This window comes from Heteronotia binoei, chromosome 15, assembly GCF_032191835.1.
Source record: "Heteronotia binoei isolate CCM8104 ecotype False Entrance Well chromosome 15, APGP_CSIRO_Hbin_v1, whole genome shotgun sequence".
Lineage (NCBI taxonomy): Eukaryota > Metazoa > Chordata > Lepidosauria > Squamata > Gekkonidae > Heteronotia > Heteronotia binoei.
Window position 1 is genome coordinate 3,577,059 of NC_083237.1, and position 21,722 is coordinate 3,598,780.

Sequence of the window (21,722 nt, forward strand, 5' to 3'; positions counted from 1 at the left end):
CCAGATGTCAGTCGGTTTTGGGAGGGGGCGGGGAGGAACAGTACAGCGAAGAGAAACTCCAGCGTGGAGAACCCAAGAGTCCTTGCCCTCTCCAGCACTGCCCTCTTCCTTTCCAGAGCAGACTTGCCATCCTCCAGAGGTGTCCTGCAGATTGCCTGGAGTTATGACCGGTCTACAGCAACAGAGATCAGTGGCCCTGGAGAAAATGGCTGCTGTGTTTGGGGGGGGGGGGGTTGGGGAGACTATGCCGTTCTGTCTCACTGAGGTCCCGCCTTTCCCCAAAACCTGCCTTCCCAAGGATTCACCCTCCCCAAATCTTCAGAGGTTTCCCAGTCTGGAGTTGGCAACCCTGTTCCAGAGGCAGCTGCAGCCAAGTTAGGCCGCAGCAGAGACTTTTTTTGCAGGGGCCTCCTTCCCTCCCCCTGTGGGTCTGAAAGTCATCTTCCGTGACCTCTGGAACACCTGGGTTTGGCAGAGAGCCTCTGAACATGTGCTGAGTGTTTCTTTCCCTCGCCCCAGAGCAAATACAACCCCCTATGTGTCTAAAAGTCACCTTCCGTGACCTCTGGAAACACCTGCGATTGGCACAGAGCCTCTGAACATGTGTGGAGTGTTTTTTCCCCTCGCCCCAGAGCAAATACAACCCCCTATGTGTCTAAAAGTCACCTTCCGTGACCTTTGAAAACACCTGGGATTGGCACAGAGCCTCTGAACATGTGCTGAGTGTTTCTTTCCCTCACCCCAGAGCAAATACAACCCCCTATGTGTCTAAAAGTCACCTTCCATGACCTTTGAAAACACCTGCGATTGGCACAGAGCCTCTGAACATGTGCTGAGTGTTTCTTTCCCTCACCCCAGAGCAAATACAACCCCCTATGTGTCTAAAAGTCACCTTCCGTGACCTCTGGAAACACCTGCGATTGGCACAGAGCCTCTGAACATGTGTGGAGTGTTTTTTCCCCTTGCCCCAGAGCAAATACAACCCCCTATGTGTCTAAAAGTCACCTTCCATGACCTTTGAAAACACCTGGGATTGGCACAGAGCCTCTGAACATGTGTGGTGTGTTTTTTCCTTCACCTCAGAGCAAATACAACCCCCTATGTGTCTAGAAGTCACCTTCCGTGACCTCTGGAAACACCTGGGATTGGCACAGAGCCTCTGAACATGTGTGGAGTGTTTTTTCCCCTCGCCCCAGAGCAAATACAACCCCCTATGTGTCTAAAAGTCACCTTCCGTGACCTTTGAAAACACCTGGGTTTGGCACAGAGCCTCTGAACATGTGCAGAGTGTTTTTCCCCTTGCCCCAGAGCAAATACAACCCCCTATGTGTCCGTGACCTCTGGAAACACCTGGGATTGGCACAGAGCCTCTGAACATGTGCTGAGTGTTTTTCCCCTCGCCCCAGAGCAAATACAACCCCCTATGTGTCTAGAAGTCACCTTCTGTGACCTCTGAAAACACCTGGGATTGGCACAGAGCCTCTAAACGTGTGTGGTGTGTTTTTTTCCCCTTGCCCCAGAGCAAATACAACCCTCTATGTGTCTAGAAGTCACCTTCTATGACCTCTGGAAACACCTGGGTTTGGCACAGAGCCTCTGAACATGTGCAGAGTGTTTTTCCCCTTGCCCCAGAGCAAATACAACCCCCTATGTGTCTAGAAGTCACCTTCTATGACCTCTGGAACACCTGGGTTTGGCACAGAGCCTCTGAACATGTGCGGAGTGTTTATTCCTTCACCCCAGAGCAAATGCAACCGGCTTGGCTGCACGTGGCTCGGATGAGGTGCAAAAGACGTGCCGGCTGCCAAGCAGGCCCGTTGGGTGCTTAGCGTCTAAGCACGGCTCCACCCCAGAGGCAGGTGCATCTCTGGGTGGGGGGGAGAGGAGTCCCCGGGAGGCAGCAGCTGTTCTTGGGCTCTGAAGGGAGGGCGGGAGTTAATTATTTCATTAAGAGGAGGGTGCTGAGGCAATCAAGTCTGCCCCCACCCCCAAGGGGGACCGATAGGAATCAGCCGCGTCTCACACCAGCGAGCTGGAACAGGACACAGAGGGAGATGGTGTGGGGCCGCCAATCTTTAACTAGGAGATTAAATTCTTGCTAGGGGGGCAGAAGACGGGACCTCTGTGGTGTAACAGGCAGAAGGCCCAACTAGGACCTAGAAGACCCGGTTGTGAATCTCTGAAACCTGCCAGATGACCCCAGGTGTCTCCATCACGCTTTTGGAGTGTAGCCTACCTCACAGAGTTGTTGCAGGGATAAAGCGGGGTGGGGGGGGGATTGTCTAGGTTGCCCTGAGCGCCTAAGAAGTAATTGAATTTTTCCGAGCAGTTGAAAGCTGGGATCTTGGGTTCTCTGAGAACTGGGGGATTAGTACAGGAGGAATCGTTCCTGTTGGACTGGATGCAGGGGTGGCCAAACTCGGTTAGGGTGAGAGCCACATAGAATAAATGTCCGACGTTGGAGAGCCGCAAGGAAGGCAGGCATATAGATGGGGTGGGAGGGAAAGGTGGAAAGAAAGCAACTTTAAATGCATTCTCCAAGCTGCCGGCCGGCTTGGTTTGGCGAAGCGATTTAAAGGAAAATGACTTCTCCAAGATGGCCGACGTGGTTGTGGGGGCTTTGAGAGCCACACAGTATGTATAAAAGAGACACGTGTGGCTCCCAGGCCGCAGTTTGGCCACTTCTGGACTTGAGCATGTGAGAATCCGGACTCCTGGGACTCCAAGAACAGCCTGGTGATGGTGGCCGGTCAGGGCTGGTTCCCAGAAGGGTTGCAGAGCTCCACCCAGGGTCTCTCCTCTCCCCCCCCCTTCCCGTTTGCTCCTTAGCTCCTTTCCCGAGCTGTCGTTTCTCATTGTGTCTCCCCTCCCTGCCTCCCCCAATTTCCAGCTGAGCCCATGACCCCGTTACAAGGGGGGGGGGGAAGTGTAGGGAAGTGGGGGAGGGGGGGTTGCTCTCCTGCAGGGCGAAAAAGCAACAAGGCCCAACAGAAAGCCAGGCGTCTCCTCCTCGCACTCAAGCCTGGACCGGGATCCAGTTGCTAGGAAGGACCCAGCGGCCGCCCCGCATTGTCCCCTCTGCCGGCCGGCCCCTTCCTGCCCGCATCAGACGGAGGCCCCTCCATCACCACCCGTTGGCATGCGTTGCTACGGCAACTGTAGGCATATTGCCCTTTCAGGAATGGCAGGGGAGCAGGGCCTAAAGGGAAAGGAGGTGACAACCCAGGAACTTTCCATGGGGCTTTGGGCTTTCTGTGTACCTTTGGATATATTGGGGGGGGGGGCTCTGTTGGAGGGGCTAAGGAGGCAAAGGCTCGCATGTGGGATGTTGGGGGGGGGGAGAAAGTTAGGGTTGCCAGCCAGGTCTGTGTTGAAAAATACCTGGAGACTTTGGGGAAGAGAGGGCAGGGTTTGGGGAGGGGAAGTGCCTCAGCCCTTCAGAGCAGCCATTTTCTTCAGGGGAGTTGATCTCTGCCAGCTGCTGGAACGGCCTTGGGTCAGGCATGGCTCTTGCAGAGTTGTCCTTGAAAGGGCAGCTGTTGGGAGAGCTCTCTCAGCCTCAACCACAGGGTGTCTGTTGTGCGGGAGGAAGATAAAGGAGATCGTAAGCCACTTCTGAGATTCAGAGTGGAGGGCAGGATATAAATCCAGTGTTGTATCATCATCATCATTACTTCATGGTACTATATAATGAAATAATTATACAACTCACAGACCAGTTGCTAACAGGCCATGGACCGGTACCGGGGGTTGGGGACCGCTGCCCTAAAGGATTCAGCCTAGGGTTGCCAAGTCATAGAATCCTAGAAGCATAGAGTTGGAAGGCACCTCTAGGGTCATCTAGTCCAACCCCCTGCACATGCAGGAAACTCACAAACACCTCCCCCTCAATTCACAGGATCTTCATTGCTGTCAGATGTCCATCTAGCCTCTGTTTAAAAACCTCCAAGGAAGGAGAGCCCACCACCTCCCAAGGAGGAAGCCTGTTCCTCTGAGGAACGACTCAAACAGTCAGGAAGTTCTTCCTCATGTTGAGCCAGAAACTCTTTTGATTTAATTTCAACCCATTGGTTCTGGTCTTACCTTCCGGGGCTACAGAAAACAATTCCACACCATCCTCTATAGGACAGCCCTTCAAGTACTTGAAGATGGTGATCATTCAAGAAATACCTGGGGACTTTGGGGATGGAGCCAGGAGACTTTGGAGGTGGAACCAGAAGCAAGGTTGTGACAAGCATCATTGAACTCCAAAGGGAGTTCTGGCCATCACATTTAAGGGGACCATGCACCTTTTAAATGCCTTCCCTCCACTGGAAATAATGAAAGATAGGGGCACCTTCTTTGGGGGCTCATAGAATTGGACATCCTGGTCCAATCCTTTTGAAACTTGGAAGGGGTTTGGAGGAGAGGCATCAGGTGCTTGGTGCCTCTACCTCAAAACACAGCCTTCCCCCAAGCCCTAGTTACCCGCTGATCAGTTTTCCGTTATATCCTATGCAGCAGGGGTGGCCAACGGTAGCTCTCCAGATGTTTTTTGCCTATAACTCCCATCAGTCCCAGCCATTGGCCATGCTGGCTGGGGCTGATGGGAGTTGTAGGCAAAAAACATCTGGAGAGCCAACATTGGCCACCCCTGCCCTAGGGGAATCAGTCTCCATAGGGAATAATGGAGTGTCCAGCAGAAATTCCCCTCCCTCCCTCCCTCCCTCCCTCCTTCCGCTTTCTGATGACCTTGAAGCAGGGGGGTGGGCCTCCAAACCTGGGGATTGGCAACCCTAATTGAGCCGCATTTATCCCTAGAGCTGCTAGGTAGCCGCATGGCGGGGCGGGGGGGGGGGGGAGGAAGAGAAACTGGCCCTCATCTTGTATGTATCTCTCCTGCAAATCTCCTCTCCTCCGCACGGTTGGCTTGGCAGCAGAGCGAGAAATCTGGGCCATGCCCCACATTGCAGTAGCAGGGTGGGGTGGGGTGGGCCTGCTAGGGTGCGTCTGCTCCTTCGGAGAGTGCGTTTCTTGCAGCCTGAGATGGAGGCCCCGCTTTCCGTGCGCAGTCAACGATTTCTTTTCCTGTGGCCCAAAGTGTGTGTCCGGATGGCGGGGCAGAAGAGGGGGAAGCCGCTAGGTTTCCATTAGGGGGGTGTCCTTTGGGTTGTTGCGCACATGCGCTTTTGCGCATGCAAGTATGAGGCGGCATTGCCCAGGTTGGCACACATGCTGCTTTGCGTGTACCATTGCAAATCTCTGGCTTCTGTTGGGGGGGAAAAGTTATCAAGCATCGAAGGTTTGGGCTCATTGGAGAGGGCACCGGCTGCTTTTTTCTTGCGTGCAGAAGGTCGATATTTCTTAATGTGTTTCCCAGGGACTTCCCAGACAGCAAAATAAAATGGGGTTTTATTTTTAGCGCTCGAATCTGTGCCAGTGGCGCGGCGATGCATTCCCGTGTTAAGAAGAAAATACTGGAGTGATGTGCCGCCTAGTCTTTCCCTTAAGTGTGGGGGAAGGAACAAGTTTGCAGTGTGGCAGAGCATGTGGAAAAGACCCCCCCCCCGAGGTGTGGGGGGGGTGTTGCCGCTGAGAACTGCTTGTTTTTTTTAAAGGGCCGTGTTAGCATTTCTTTGCAGGGAGGGGGGAGTACCTGGCGCCTAAAGAGATAAACTAAAAACATAAATAGAAGTTGGAGTGTGAGATTCATCAGCAGCGACGTCACAGACATTTGCCAATAGGTGCCCAGGAAGAAAGTCACATGTTCCCAAGAATCTCTCTCCTGGGATGATGTGTATTTCTAAGGGGGCTGCCCACATGGTTGTGTTCTGCCCTGTGTGACAAAATCTAGACTGACACCAATTTTGCCATTCACAAGAAAAACCGGAAAGGACTCTTGGAAGTGGTGGGAGCTGCTACTGAGTCATAGCCAACTTCTGGTGACCCAACCCCTTAAGAGTTTTCAAAGGCAAGAGATGAACAGAGGTGGTTGGCTCTTGACTGCCTCTGCGTAGCAACCCTGGACTTCCCTGGTGGTCTCCATCCAAGTACTAGCCAGGGCCCAATCTGCTGAACTTCTGAGATGCCACAAGATCAGACTAACCTGGTCCACCCAGTGCAAGGCAGGAGACGTTCAGAGGTGGTTTGCCCTTGCCTGCCTCTGCGTAGCAACCCTAGACTTCCTTGGTGGTTTTCATCCAGGTATCAACCAGGGCTGACCTTGCTTAGCGTCCAGGATCTGACTAGCATCTCAAAGACAGACGTTCGCAAGGTCTAAGGCGCACTGCACCAGAGGCACTGAGATGGGCTCCATTGGCCTTTTCTTTCCGCCTCCCATCCTTCTTGTTTCACCGGATCCGAAGAACCCTCTGAAGTCCCAGCTTTCCTCCTGTCCTGTTCAAGCCCCCGAAATGGTCCTTATTTGTTTGTTTGAAGTATTCGTGTGCCAGGTTTCTGGCTTAAAACAAATAAATCATCATTAAACACCCATGTCGGCGTGGATGGAAACAGCCACATAGTGCTTCTCAAGGAAAAGCCGCAGCCGGCGAACCAGTTGGAGCTGGTAAAGGAAATCTGTGTCTCCATCTGTAGATCTGGATCTACCACCACTGTGAGCCTTGAATGAGTTTCTCCGAGAAGTGTAGACTGGCATCCGGAGCAGGGCCCTCTCCCAGCTGCTCCCAAAGAGGGAAGATTCAGCCCTGGACTTCCTTGGTGGTCTCCATCCAAGTACTAACCTCTCCCACCTTGACCTGCACTGCCCAGGCTAGCCTCATGTTGAAATTAAATCAAAAGAGTTTCTGGCTCAACGTGGTTATAGGATGGGGGAGACTTGTCTTGGCAGTTGTCTGTGCGAAAAGGATCTAGGGGTCTTAGTGGACCATACGCTGAATATGAGTCAACAGTGTGATGCGGCGGCTAAAAAGGCAAACGCAATTTGGGGCTGTATCAACAGAAATCTAGTGTCCAGTTCACGTGATGCGATGGTATCGCTTTGCTCTGCTGTGGTAAGACCTCACCTGGAGTCTTGTGTTCAGTTTTGGGCACCACATTTTCAGAAGGATATAGACGAGCTGGAACGGGTCCAGGGGAGGGCGACGAAGTTGGTGAGGGGTCTGGAGACCGAGTCCTATGAGGAAAGGTTGAAGGAGCTGGGGATGTTTAGCCTGGAGAGGAGGCGGCTGAGAGGTGATAGGATCGCCATCTTCCAGTACTTGAAGGGCTGTCCTATAGAGGATGGCGTGGAATTGTTTTCTGTGACCCTGGAAGGTAGGACCAGAACCAATGGGTTGATATTAAATCAAAAGAATTTCCAGATCAACATTAGGAAGAACTTCCTGGCCATTAGAGAGATTCCTCAGTGGAACAGACTTCCTTGGGAGGTGGTGGGCTCTCCTTCCTTGGAGGTTTTTCAACAGAGGCTAGATGGCCATCTGACAGCGATGAAGATCCTGTGAATTTAGGGGGAGGTATTTGTGGGTTTCCTGCATTGTGCAGGGGGTTGGACTAGATGACCCTGGAGGTCCCTTACAATTCTATGATTCTATGAGGGAGAACTCCCTGACCGTTCAAGCGGTTCCTCAGTGGAACAGGCTTCCTCGGGAGGTGGTGTGCTCTCCTTCCTTGGAGGTTTTTCAACAGAGGCTAGATGGCCATCTGACAGCAATGAAGATCCTGTTAATTTAGGGGGAGGCAATTGTGAGTTTCCTGCATTATGCAGGGGGTTGGACTACATGACCCTGGATGCTACTTCCAATTCCATGATTCTATGAAGGACCCTGCATGGTGGAAGAAGGATAGATGACTCTTTGATTGCCATCCCTCTGATTAGGATAGCCAGCTTCAGCTCTGGAAGTTCCTGGAGACTTGAGGGTGAGGGGTTTGGGGGAGAGGAAAGGCCTCAGCAGGATATAGTGTCCTGGAGTCCGCCCCCCCCCCCCAAGACATTTCCCCCCCAGGGGAACCGATCTCTGCAGTCCAGGAGAGTGGTTGTAATTCCCACCAGGAGGTTGGCAACCTTACAGCCTTGACCAGCAGTTTTTATCTGGATTGAGCTTCAGTTTATTGGCTCTCATCCAGCCTCTTATTTGGTTTTTTTTTAAAGAAAGAGAGAGGAAGGAAGGAAGGAAGGGAGGAAGGAAGGAAGGAAGGAAGGAAGGAAGGGAGGGAGGGAGGAAGGGAGGAAGGAAGGAAGGAAGGAAGGAAGGAAGGAAGGAAGGAAGGAAGGAAGGAAGGAAGGAAGGGAGGAAGGGAGGGAGGGAGGGAGGGAGGGAGGGAGGGAGGGAGGGAGGGTGTTGTCAGTGCTCATAGGAAAGGAAAGGTTCCCTGTGCAAGCACCAGTCGTTTCCGACTCTGGGGTGGTTTGCCATTGCCTTCCCCAGTCCTCTACACTTTCCCCCCAGCAAGCTGAGGACTCCTTTTACCGACCTCGGAAGGATGGAAGGCTGAGTCAACCTGAGCCGGCTACCTGAAACCAGCTTCTGCTGGGATCGAACTCAGGTCATGAGCAGAGCTTAGGACTGCAGTACTGCAGCTTTCCCACTCTGCGCCACAGGGCTGCTCAGTGCTCATAAGGTAGTGCCAATTTCCACTAATTCCGCCCCCCTCCAAAGAAAAAGTTTGGGGGAACCACAAAAAAGGGCAGCGAGTACCTCACAAAATAGCTCTACTTTTGCTGCTTCCGGGTTTCAGAGCTGACTGATTGCTTTTGCTTATTATCCAGTGATTGATGACCCCCTAAGTTTGTATTTTAAAGTGTGCCCCCCCACCCCCGCCAGCAGCTTCGTATAAATGCTAAAAATCACAGGGAAGATTTGATGTCCAGAAGGGTCCTACATTGTAAACACCACAAGGCTGAATGGCTGTCCCCTGGGTTGAAAGGCAGTGCCCAATACCCAACCCAAGCAGCCTATCCAAAAGGATTCCATGATGGATGGCATCAGAAAGATCCAATGGGACTCCCTCCCTCTGGTGCTCTTTGGTTAAGGTCATGCAGCTGGGATAGAAACACCCACGATCTGTACCACACGCAGAGCCTTTTTTCTAGCAGAAACTCCTTTGCATATTAGGCCGCACACCCCTGATGTAGCCAATCCTCCTAAAGCAGGGGTGTCCGACATGTGGTCCGAGGGCTGAGTCCGGCCCCCAGAGGGCTCCTATCAGGCCCCCAAGCAACCGGCTGTCAACTGCTTCCTTCTGCATCACAGCTTGCTTTGCCAGGCTTGCTCAATCGCACCGGAGCTACAGAGCAAAATCTCTATTTTCTCCATTGGTTAAAGCTCCTCCCTTGGGGAGGAAGGGGGGAGGGAAAGCTTGCTTTGCCAGGCTCTCTCAATCGCACAGCAGAGCTACTGAGCCAAGCCTCTCTTCCTTCTATTGGCTGAGGCTCTTCCCTTTCCTGGTTCCCTGGGGAAGGAAGGAAAGAGACAGAATTTCCTTTGCCCAGTTCGCTGGATCCCACAACTGAAATACAAAGAAAGCACCTTTAAGAGCAACAAGTACGAATGTTTTAAGTATGTTATAAGTTTTTTTAAATCTTTAGTTCTGTTCGTCTGTGTCCTTTATCAAGTGTATATCTCTGCTACCTAATCTTAAATAGGTACACATGGCCAAGTCCGGCATAGCCTGGCCCAACAGGGATCTCATTTATGTCAGATCCGGCCCTTTTAACAAATGAGTGGAATGGAACCCCAGGGTATCCCTGTAGACCTTACAGTAGGCCCTGTAAGAAGAGCCCTGTAAGCTCTTGGAGGATTGGCTGCATCAGGGGTGTGTGGCCTTATAGGCCCTTATAGCAAATGAGTGGAATGGAACCCCAGGGTATCCCTGTAGACCTTACAGTAGGCCCTGTCAGAAGAGCCCTGTAAGCTCTTGGAGGATCAGTTACATCAGGGGTGTGTGGCCTTATAGGCAAAGGAGTTCCTGCTCCAGAAAAAGCCCTGCCCACGTGCCTGTCACATGCTCAGCATTTGGGTTCTGTTGAGGAAGCATCTGGATAGGATGCTGTTCCCTCTAAAGACCATGGCATCTCTCCTTCCCTGCAGTACGCCAAACCCCGGAGGCCACTGTTGGAAGGAATCAAATTCTCCCATTCCCCCCAGCCAGGTCTCGGGGATTCCAGCTTTTTGTCCAGAAAGCAATCCCAGCTGACCGATGATTTAACCCACCTGGAATGTAGCCACAAGCACTTTTGAGCTCCGCGGTGGCCGAGATCTCACAGGGTAACAAAGGTTGAGAGATCAGGCGGGTCGCCGTGTTGGTCTGAAGCAGCAGAACAAAGCTTGAGTCCAGTGGAACCTTTAAGAGGGGCAGAGTTGCGTTCAAGGGATAAGCTGTGGTGCGCAAGCACGCTTCCTCAGATTCAGTGAAGAGGAAATTTCCAGTCTATACATATAAGTAGGGGGATCCAGGCGGGCGGCCCATCTCCCACTATATTTTAATGCATTCTTTTTTTTATAATGGCAAACTGGAATGTTGTTTATAAAGCACAGTTGCAATTTAAAAAGTAAATTAGGTGAACAGAAACACCTCTGGGAAAGACATGCCCTCAATTTAACCCAGACTTGCAAGCAATAGAGCAATTAACAGACTCCGTTTATTGCCTTATGACACTCTCCGTTTATTGCCTTATGACAAACTGAGAGCCAGTTTGGTGTAGTGGTTAAGCCTGCGGACTCTTATCTGGGAGAACTGGGTTTGATTCCCCACTCCTCCACTTGCAGCTGTTGGAACGGTCTTGGGTCAGCCAGAGCTTTCGTAGGAGTTGTCCTTCAAAGGGCAGCTGCTGTGAGAGCCCTCTCAGCCCCACCCACCTCACAGCGTGTCTGTTGTGGGGGGAGGAAGATATAGGAGATTGTAAACCTCTCTGAGTCTCCGTCCTTGAAAGGGCAGCTGCTGTGGGAGCTCTCTAGCCCAACCCACCTCACAGGGTATCTGTTGTGGGGGGAGAAGATATAGGAGATTGTAAGCCGCTCTGAGTCTCTGTCCTTGAAAGGGCAGCTGCTGTGAGAGCCTTCTCAGCCCCACCCACCTCACAGCGTGTCTGTTGTAGGGGGAGGAAGATATAGGAGATTGTAAACCGCTCTGAGTCTCTGTCCTTGAAAGGGCAGCTGCTGTGAGAGCTCTCTAGCCCCACCCACCTCACAGGGTGTCTGTTGTGGGGGAGAAGATATAGGAGATTGTAAGCCGCTCTGAGTCTCTGATTCAGAGAGAAGGGTGGGGTATAAATCTGCAGTTGTCATTGTCGTCTTCTCACTATCATTCTCCCATTCCGACATGTTACTTTTTTTATTGGTTTCCCATGCAAATGCTATCCAGACCAAATGTTCTTTCAAGTTGTTAATTTCACTATCTTGCCATTGGATTCTAACTTTGTACCAGTTTGCATTCTTAACCACTGCCCACCAGCTATATGCGGCTCTGCTCACCGTACCCCATTCCCTTTTTCTGATGAAATCTGCACGCATACGAAAGCTTACCTTCTGAAGAAACTTTTGTTGGTCTTAAAGGTGCCTCTGGACTCCTACTTTGTTCTATAGGTAGCGGGTGAGCAGTAAATTAGCATACAGCATAATGAGGAGGTTTAACAGATTCAAGGACAAAACAGGAACGACGAGTTTCATTCATAGGGTTACCATTTGTTTGGGTTTAATTGGGGAGGGGAGACTAGGGAAGGAAATAAAGATGTCAGAATTGGAGATTGATGGGCCGATATAGCCTTAATCGCCTGAATTGTTAATCGTTGGGAGAGGAAGAGACAACATCACACCTACCATCTAAACGGCCTCCCCCTTGTCCGGCTTGTACGGCCCCTCCCGGATGCCCCAGATATTGGCCTTCCCCCCCCTTCCCTAATTCTTAATATAAGTGGGCAGTGAGTTGGTATGTGGAATCATGGGAATGTTTTTAGCAGATTAAAAGAATCCCAAATAGGGATCTGTGTTTGTTAGTGTTGGGACAAAGCAGGGCTGAAACAACACCGGAGGGTGTAAAAAGCGGACTGCTGTTGTAGGTGCGAAGTGCCATAAATCTAGGTGACATTCCGGCTTTGTTAGATTAAATAGAGGGCCTGGTTTCTCAAGAGGTTATAACGTCTGTTATCGTTTGCCATTAGAAAAAAAGGAAGACATTACAATAGAGCAGAGGATGGGTATATGCAATATGCAATAACTATATGCAATAAGTATATTGATAAGTATATTAAGAAGAAGAAGAAGAAGAAGATATTGGATTTATATCCCACCCTCCACTCCGAAGAGTCTCAGAGCGGCTCACAATCTCCTTTCCCTTCCTCCCCCACAACAGACACCCTGTGAGGTAGATGAAGATATTGGATTTATATCCCACCCTCCACGCCGAAGAGTCTCAGAGCAGCTCACAATCTCCTTTACCTTCCCCCACAACAGACGCCCTGTGAGGTAGATGAAGATATTGGATTTATATCCCACCCTCCACTCCGAAGAGTCTCAGAGCGGCTCACAATCTCCTTTACCTTCCCCCACAACAGACACCCTGTGAGGTAGATGAAGATATTGGATTTATATCCCACCCTCCATTCCGAAGAGTCTCAGAGCGGCTCACAATCTCCTTTCCCTTCCTCCCCCACAACAGACACCCTGTGAGGTAGATGAAGATATTGGATTTATATCCCACCCTCCACTCCGAAGAGTCTCAGAGCAGCTCACAATCTCCTTTCCCTTCCTCCCCCACAACAGACACCCTGTGAGGTAGATGAAGATATTGGATTTATATCCCGCCCTCCACTTTGAAGAGTCTCAGAGCGGCTCACAATCTCCTTTCCCTTCCTCCCCCACAACAGACACCCTGTGAGGTGGGTGGGGCTGAGAGGGCTCTCACAGCAGCTGCCCTTTCAAGGACAACCTCTGCCAGAGCTACGGCTGACCCAAGGCCATGCCAGCAGGTGCAGGTGGAAAAGTGGGGAATCAAACCCGGTTCTCCCAGATAAGAGTCTGCACACTTAACCACTACACCAAACTGGCTCTCCTAGGTATATTAAGCAATAGGTATATTAAGAATTGCTGCTTGCCGTTCCCATTTTGTCTGATGAAGTCTGCATACGAAAGCTGACATTCTAAATAAAACTTAGTTGGTCTTAAAGGCGCACTTGTCTACTGCTGTGTTCTATTGCTTCAGACCAACACGGCTGCCTCCTGGGCTCCGGAATATAAGCATGGATAACTCAACAACACCCCCCCCACACACACACACCCCAAAATAACTGGCCCTTGCCTTCCCCCAGCTATTATCTCCTCTGGCAGCTGAGTAGTCCCAGGAGGCTGCAACAGGCGGCTTAGGGGTCAGATGTCAACAGGTTTGAATACCAGGTTGGAATCCTTTGTTGTCCTTCTAATGCTGCTCACATGGGGGTGGGGGCAGGCCAAAGACCACGGGAGGGTGCGAGGGGTGGGGCGGGGGGTTCCATTCCACTCGTTTTTTGGAGGGGGGGCGCAGCGGAAAGAAATGAAACTGAAAATGATATTTAGGCAAAGTGGAATTAACTGGTGCAAACCCACAAGGGGTTTAATGTGTACGGCACTCAGGCTGTTCGATTCTATTTGCATCTGCTAGATTCAAGTCCAGGGGAGCGCCTTAGAGCAGGGATGGCCAACGGTAGCGCTCCAAATGTTTTTTTTGCCTACAACTCCCATCAGCCCCAGCCAGCATGGCCAATGGCTGGGGCTGATGGGAGTTGTAGGCGAAAAAACATCTGGAGAGCTACCATTGGCCACCCCTGCCTTAGAGCTATTGTCTCCTGGGTAGCCAGCAGATCGTGAGAGCCAGTTTGGTGTAGTGGTTAAGTGTGCAGACTCTTATCTGGGAGAACTGGGTTTGATTCCCCACATTTCCACTTGCAGCTGCCAGGATGGCCTTGGGTCAGCCATGGGATAGAGACGGTAGAGAAAGAAGTCCTTTTCTCCCTTTCTCACAACACAAGAACTCGCGGGCATGCCATGAAATTGCTGAGCAGTCGGGTTAGAACGAATAAAAGGAAGTCCTTCTTCACCCAAAGGGTGATTAATATGTGGAATTCACTGCCACAGGAGGTGGCGGCGGCTACAAGCATAGCCAGCTTCAAGAGGGGAATGGATAAGCATATGGAGCAGAGGTCCATCAGTGGCTATTAGCCAAAGTGTATGTGTGTGTATATATGTGTGTGTGTGTGTATATATGTGTGTATATGTATTGTTTGGAACTTATTGTTGGAACTCTCTGTCTGGGGCAGTGATGCTCTGTATTCTTGTGCTTGGGTGGGGGTCACAGTGGAAGGGCTTCTAGCCCCACTGGTGGACCTCTTGATGGCGCTTGGGTTTTTTGGCCACTGTGTGACACAGAGTGTTGGACTGGATGGGCCATTGGCCCAATCCAACATGGCTTCTCTTATGTTCTCGCAGGAGTTGTCCTTGAAAGGACAGTTTTTGTCAGAGCTCTCTCAGCCCCACCCACCTCACAGGGTGTCTGTTGTGGGGAGGTAGAGGAGATTGTAAGCCACTCTGAGACCCTGAGATTTAGAGTGGAGGGCAGGGTATAAATCCAATATCTTCTTCTAGAGGTCAACAAAGACATTGAAAATCTTATGGGTGTCAAAGGTGCTCCCTTGGCCTTGGGGTTCTTCTCCTGCAGGCTGACCCTGCTAAAATGATCCTCTAAATCCGTTCACTTTGAACAGGGGAATTTTACAGTTTGTTTTCAATGGTTTAAGAACATGTTTACCGTCTCAGAGCTTCGGGACAGAGTAGGCTGTGCATTTTAAATCAGAGGTAAAGACCAAAAGAAGGCTTTGCCGAGCGCTGAAAAGGGGCTGTGGAAGAGGGATCGCTGCTTGTGTTACGTAAACTCATCTCCATTTGGCAAACAGGACTTGCAGGTTTTTAATCCCCCCTTCCCCTTGAAACCTGCAAAACTCATTTGACCAAAGAGGACGCTGGGGCCAAATAAATGCGGTGCACACTGTTAGAAAGAACGTTCGCAGAACACTTTCACCCTTATTAAGAAAAAACTGGGTAGCGAGCAGACCATGAGGCTAAAGGGAACCTCCACCTTCAGAGGCAGCCAACCTCTGAATCCCAGTGCCAGGAGGTGACACCAGGGGAAGGCCTCGACCTCTTTGCCCTGCTGTTGGCCCTCCAGAGCAGGGGTGGCCAAACTTGCTTAACGTAAGAGCCACATAAAATAAACATCAGACGCTTGAGAGCTGGAAGACATGGATGTCAGATGTTTGAGGGAGGGAGGGAGGGAGGGAGGGAAGGAAGGAAGGAAGGAAGGAAGGAAGGAAGGAAGGAAGGAAGGAAGGAAGGAAGGAAGGAAGGAAGGAAGGAAGGAAGGAAGGAAGGAAGGAAGGAAGGCCGTATATAACTATTTTGAAATTCTGTCTGGGGCAGTGATGCTCTGTATTCTTGGTGCTTGGCGAGGCACAGTGGGCCTCCTAATGGCACTTGGGTTTTTTGGCCACTGTGTGACACAGAGTATTGGACTGGATGAGGCATTGGCCTGATCCAACATGGCTTCTCTTATGTTCTTCTGTGACACAGAGTGTTGGACTGGATGGGCCCTTGGCCTGATCCAACATGGCTTCTCTTGTGTTCTTATGTGAGTCAGAGTGTTGGACTGGATGGGCCACTGGCCTGATCCAACACGGTTCCTCTTATGTTCTTATGTGACACAGAGTGTTGGACTGGATGAGCCCTTGGCCTGATCCAACATGGCTTCTCTTGTGTTCTTATGTGACTCAGAGTGTTGGACTGGATGGGCCATTGGCCTGATCCAACATGGCTTCTCTTATGTTCTTATGTGACACAGAATGTTGGACTGGATGGGCCTTTAGCCTGATCCAACATGGCTTCTTTTAAGTTCTTCTGTGACACATAGGGTTGCCAAGTCCAATTAAAGAAAAATCTGGGGACTTTGGGGGTGGAGCCAGGAACAAGGGTGTGACAAGCATAATTGAACTCCAAGGGAGTTCTGGCCATTACATTTAAAGGGACAGCACACCTTTTTAAATGCCTTTCTTCCATAGGAAATAATTAAGGATAGGGGCCCCATCTTTCGGGGCTCATAGAATTGGACCCCCTGGTCCAATCGTTTTGAAACTTGGGGGGTATTTTGGGGAGAGGCACTAGATGCTACCTCTACCTCAAAAAATAGCCCCCCAGAGCCCCCCAATACCCACAGATCAATCCCCTATTATTCCCTATGGGAATCGTTCTCCATAGGGAATAATAGAGTGCCCAGTAGACATTTCCCTCCCCCCCACCACGGTTTCTAAAGGGGGGGAGGGCCTCCAAAGCAGGGAATCCCCTGCCCCCTCCCTCTCTCACACACACAAATACTTATTAGATCTTCTTCCTGCAGAACTCTACTTGCTGTGAAAACGAAAGCAAAAGAAAGGGAGGGGGCCGTTCTCCATGGATACTATTACTGACCCTTTCCAATGAAGCCCTTCCTGTTTCCTGTTTCCTGCGCAGCCTTGAAGGCATACATTTTACAAACGGATCAGGAGCTCTACAACTACATGATGCCTACACACATGTCCCCCCTCCGCTTCCGGATTTTTGGAGAGCGGGGGAGGAGGAGGCTGCAAATGCGGGGGGTTCCCCGCCAGGGCAGGGGGGGGGGTTGGGAAGCCTAGTGACACAGACTATTGGACTGGATGGGCCATTGGCATGATCCAACATGGCTTCTATTGTGTTCTTAAATGGAATGCCATCTGCAACTAAATGGAAATTAGCACCAAATGGTTTAAATTGTTTTAAATGTTTTAACTTAATGTTTATCTAATTGTTTTATTGTGATTTACTATGTCCTGTGATCTGCCATGAGCATGCTTTGGTGAGGAGGGCGGGATATAAATTGAATAAACTAAACTAAACTAGATGGTGAAGGGAGGAAGAAGTAGAAAGAAAGCAACTTTAGATGCCTTCTCCAAGCCAGCCAACACAGCAGCAGGGGCTTCAAGAGCCACACAATACGTTTGGCCACCCCTGCTCCAGAGGAACTGGTTGACTGCTGTGTGAGACAGGATGCTGGGCTAGATGGACCCGCACTGGTCTGATCCAGCAGGGCTCTTCTGAGGTTCTTATGAAGGCCTCAGCCTCTCTGTCCTGCTGGCTCTCCAGAGGAACTGGTTGGCCACTGTGTGAGACAGGAGGCTGGACTAGAGGGACCCTCCCTGGTCTGATCCAGCAGGGCTCTTTTGATGTTCTTCTCAGGGGAAGGCCTTGGCCTCTCTGCCCTGTTGTTGGCCCTCCAGAGGAACTAGTTCGCCCCTGTGTGAATCAGGAGGCTGGACTAGATGGACCCTCCCTGGTCTGATCCAGCAGGGCTCTTCTGAGGTTCTTATGGACCTTCCAAGAACAGAAGGGAACCACTAGATCCGCCCCAGGGCCTGTGCCCAAGCCACTGACTGTCTCCATCTCCCACCGAGGATTTATGAGGACTCAGAGCGGGCAGTAGGGGAGAGAAAAGGACCTTTGGCCTCAGTTGGCTGTCAAATGTAATTTTGGAGTAAGCGGACAGGTTCTGTCTTCCTCTCCATCTGAATTCCAATGTGCTTGATGGGGAAACGGGTGACTGGCATGTGACAGAGTAAATCAGCAACACGTGTTCAGCAATTTGCAAACCCCCAGGAGGTGTGGATGGCCTGTGCTTTCCAGCTCTCAGTTGAGCCTCCAAACTGGCTTCAATGACAGGCTGTCTTGGGAGCCTCTCTGTCAAAGCCATATGCATTGATATTGCATTTAAATCCCTCCTGGGGCTCAAGGCAACTTCTCAAGGGTTTCCAGGAAATCTCCTGTCTAGGCATGGGCCGGATGCGGAATTGCTTAGGTGTGGCAAGACGGGTCCCTTCCTGGGCCCTGCTTCAGTGTCCCAGTGCATGTGCAAACTGCCTTTTCCTGACCACTGAGTATAGAACAGGGGTGGCCAAACTGTGGCTCTTTGACACATATTGGGGAGGGACGGTGGCTCAGTGGTAGAGCATCTGCTTAGGAAACAGAAGGTCCCAGGTTCAATCCCCGGCATCTCCAACTAAAAAGGGTCCAGGCAAGTAGGCATGAAGAACCTCAGCTTGAGACCCTGGAGAGCGGCTGCCGGTCTGAGATGGACTTTGATGGACCAAAGGTCTGATTCAGTATAAGGTAGATTCATATGTTCATTGTGTGGCTCTTGAAGCCCCTGCTGCTCTGTCAGCTGGCGTGGAAAAGGCATTTATCACTTTAAATCACTTCTCCGAGCCAAACCTGGCAGTGGCTTGGAGAATTCATTTAAAGTTGCTTTCTTTCCACCTCTCCCTCCTCCCAATCTATTTTCCTTCCTTCCTTCCTCCCTCCCTCCCTCCCTCCTTCCTTCCTTCCTTCCTTCCTTCCTTCCTTCCTTCCTTCCTTCCTTCCTTCCTTCCTTCCTTCCTCCCTCCCTCCCTCCCTTCCTCCCTTCCTCCCTTCCTTCCTTCCTTCCTTCCTTCCTTCCTTCCTTCCTTCCTTCCTCCCTCCCTTCCTTTTCTTACGGCTCTCAAACATCTGATGTTCATGTCTTGTGGCTCTCAAACATCTGGCGTTTATTCTATGTGGCTCTTACATTAAGCAAGTTTGGCCACCCCTGGTATAGAATTGTAGAATCATAGAGTGGGATGGGACCTCTAGGGTCAACTAGTGCAACCCCCTGGACAATGCAGGAAACTCACAAATACCTCCCCCTAAATTCACAGGATCGTCTTCTAAATTCACAGGAGTACTTATAGCCCATTCCCTACAAGAATTTGCTTTTGTGTAAGAGTGGGCTTTGGCCTCTTTTATTCTAAAAAAGATTCCCTTCCTCCTCACATTGCTTCGTCCGGCGCAGCAGACGCCACTGTTTTTAGGAATCCTGCGTTCCTGTCTGCCAAACCACTCCGGCTGGCCACCCTATTCCTTGAGCTTCCACGGTCAAAGTAGGGAATGGAACGTGAGTCTGCCCCGCTGGCCGGAATCTGGGGCTGTGGCCTCCTGCTTTTCCCAGTTTTGTTGACTCCTTGGCTTGTGCCCCTGCAGGTTCCAGAACGAGGGGGGTTACGTCCTGTACCCCCAGATCGGCGACCGCCTGGACCTCATCTGCCCCCGCTCGGTGCCGCTGGGCCCTTTCTCCACCGAGGACTATGAGTATTACAAGCTCTACTTGGTCCAGACGGAGCAGGCGGAACGCTGCGAGATTCCCCGGACCCCCAACCTGCTGCTGACCTGTGACCGGCCGGAGCAGGACATGCGCTTTACTATCAAGTTCCAGGAGTACAGTCCCAACCTCTGGGGTCACGAGTTCAAGACCAACCAGGACTATTACATCATCAGTAAGTGCCACGCTTTGGCGGGGGGGAGGGGCAAACAAACGGGGACCTTTCTTCTGTCCTCACTGACAGCTGAGAGCAGAGCCGCATTCCAGGTTTTTTTTTGGGGGGAGTGGTGGTTGGAGTCACGAGTTCAAGACCAACCAGGACGATTATATCAGTAAGTGCCACCCCCCCCAAGCTCCCTGCTCAACCCCCTTGCCCCGCCCGCCTGTGTGCCCGTTCCCAACTACCTGTCCGCCTGTCCTACCCAGCCAGCTCACTCCCTAGCAGCCGGCTGTTCCACCAGCCAAGGGCACACACTGTTCTTGATGATGCTGAATGGCAGGAGGGCCTGTAGGTGGGTAGCAGGGGAGGGGAATAGCTGTGGGCCCACAGTAGGGTAGCCAAGTCCAATTCAAGAAATATCTGGGGACTTGGGGGGTGGAGCCAGGAGACTTGGAGGGTGGAGCCAGGAGACATTGGGGGGCGGAGCCTGGAGCAAGGGTGTGACAAGCATAATCGAACTTCAAGGGAACATATGAAGCTGCCTTCTACTGAATCAGACCTTTGGTCCATCAAAGTCAGTCTTGTCTTCTCAGACTGGCAGTGGCTCTCCAGGGTCTCAAGCTGAGGTTTTTCACACCTATTTGCCTGGACCCTTTTTTGGAGATGCCAGGGATTGAACCTGGGACCTTCTGCTTCCCAAGCAGATGCTCTACCACTGAGCCACCATCCCTCCAGGGAGTTCTGGCCATCACATTTAAAGGGACAGCACACTTTTTATGCCTTTCTTCCATAGCGAAATAATGAAGGATATGAGCCCCACCTTCTTTTGGGACTCATAGAATTGGACTCCCTGGTCCAATCTTTTTGAAACTTGGGAGGTATTTTGGGGAGAGGCATTAGATGCTATACTGAAAATTTGGTGCCTCTACCTTAAAAAACAGCCCCCCCAGAGCCCCCGATACCCACGGATCGCTTCCCCATCATTCCCTATGGGAATCGTTCGTGGAGGTTTATGGTGGCTGTGGGGGCAGGGTTTCCCCTGCTGGTCACCTGGCTGGGGGAGGGGGGAAACCTGGGAACTGGGGATTGAGAAGCCTAGCCCACAGGCCGCTGCCCCACCTCAGGGTATGCCAGTGGTTGTCCCAACTTACACGCCTGGCCAAACTCCCAGAATGCCGCTGTCCTCGGCTTGAGATATGCCGTGTAGGTATTTTGCTCTTCTCCTGGCAGGCCCCACAGCGGTCTCTAGCAGGCACATTTGGAGGAATGGGAAGGAAGGGTCAAACACGAGGAGAGTGTTGTGTGTGTGAGAGACAAAGGGCCTCCCAGAGCAGGGGGGGACGGCTGAAGGAGACAGCAAGGGGAGAGGGGAAGCATTGTCCGAGTCCCGCTTCCCAGAAAGCACCTGTGTTAAAGTGATACTGATGTGTGACTACCTTGCTGGATACGGTTGCCAATCCCCCAGGTGGGGGCAGGGGATCCCCTGGTTTGGAGGCCCTCCCCCCGCTTCAGGGTCGTCAGAAAGCGGGGGGAGGGGAGGAAAATGTCTGCTGGGAACTCTGTTCTTCCCTATGGAGATATATTCCCATACAAAATCATGGAGAATTGATCTGCGGGTATCTGGGGCTCTGCGCGGGCTGTTTTTTGGGGTAGAGGCACCAAATTTTCAGTATAGCATCTAGTGCCTCTCCCCAAAATACCTCCCAAGTTTCAAAAAGATTGGATCAGGGGGTCCAATTCTATGAGCCCCAAAAGAAGGTGCCCCTATCTTTCATTATTTCCTATGGAAGGAAGGAATTGAAAAGGTGTGCCATCCCTTTAAATGTGAGGGCCAGAACTCCCTTGAAGTTCGATTATGCTTGTTACAGCCTTGATCTTGGCTCCACCCCTAATGTCTCCTGGCTCCACCCCCAAAGTCCCCAGATATTTCTTGAATTGGACTTGGCAACCCTATTGCTGGATCAGGGGAATGCTGTAGACATTGTTTATCTTGATTTCAGTCAGGCTTTTGATAAGGTTCCACATACTATCCTTGTTGACAAGTTGGTAAAATGTGGTTTGGATCCTGTTACCGTTAGGTGGGTCTGTAACTGGTTGACAGATCGCACCCAAAGAGTGCTTGTGAATGGTTCTTCATCCTCTTGGAGAGGAGCGACAAGTGGAGTGCCTCAAGGATCTGTCCTGGGACCTGTTTTGTTCAACAACTTTATCAGTGATTTGGATGAAGGAATAGAGGGAACGCTTATTAAATTGGCAGGTGATACTAAATTGGGAGGGGTTGCAAACACAGAAGAAGACAGAAACAGGATGCAGGATGATCTTAACAGGCTGGAAAACTGGGCTAAAACCAATAAAATGAATTTTAACAGGGATGAATGTAAAGTTCCAATGCCTGGTTATAGAATGGGGGAGACTTATCTTA

At 51.2% G+C, this 21,722-nt stretch overlaps 1 protein-coding gene across 2 annotated transcripts in view; it reads left to right on the top strand.

Annotated features, from left to right (window-relative positions):
* Positions 1–21,722, top strand: part of LOC132584231 (ephrin-B3-like) — a 154,410-nt gene that overhangs the window by 111,388 nt on the left and 21,300 nt on the right. For both annotated transcript variants that reach the window (XM_060256047.1, XM_060256048.1), the window contains one exon: positions 19,023–19,315. In XM_060256047.1, the coding sequence (XP_060112030.1) occupies positions 19,023–19,315 (293 nt within the window). The remainder of the gene's footprint in view (positions 1–19,022; positions 19,316–21,722) is intronic.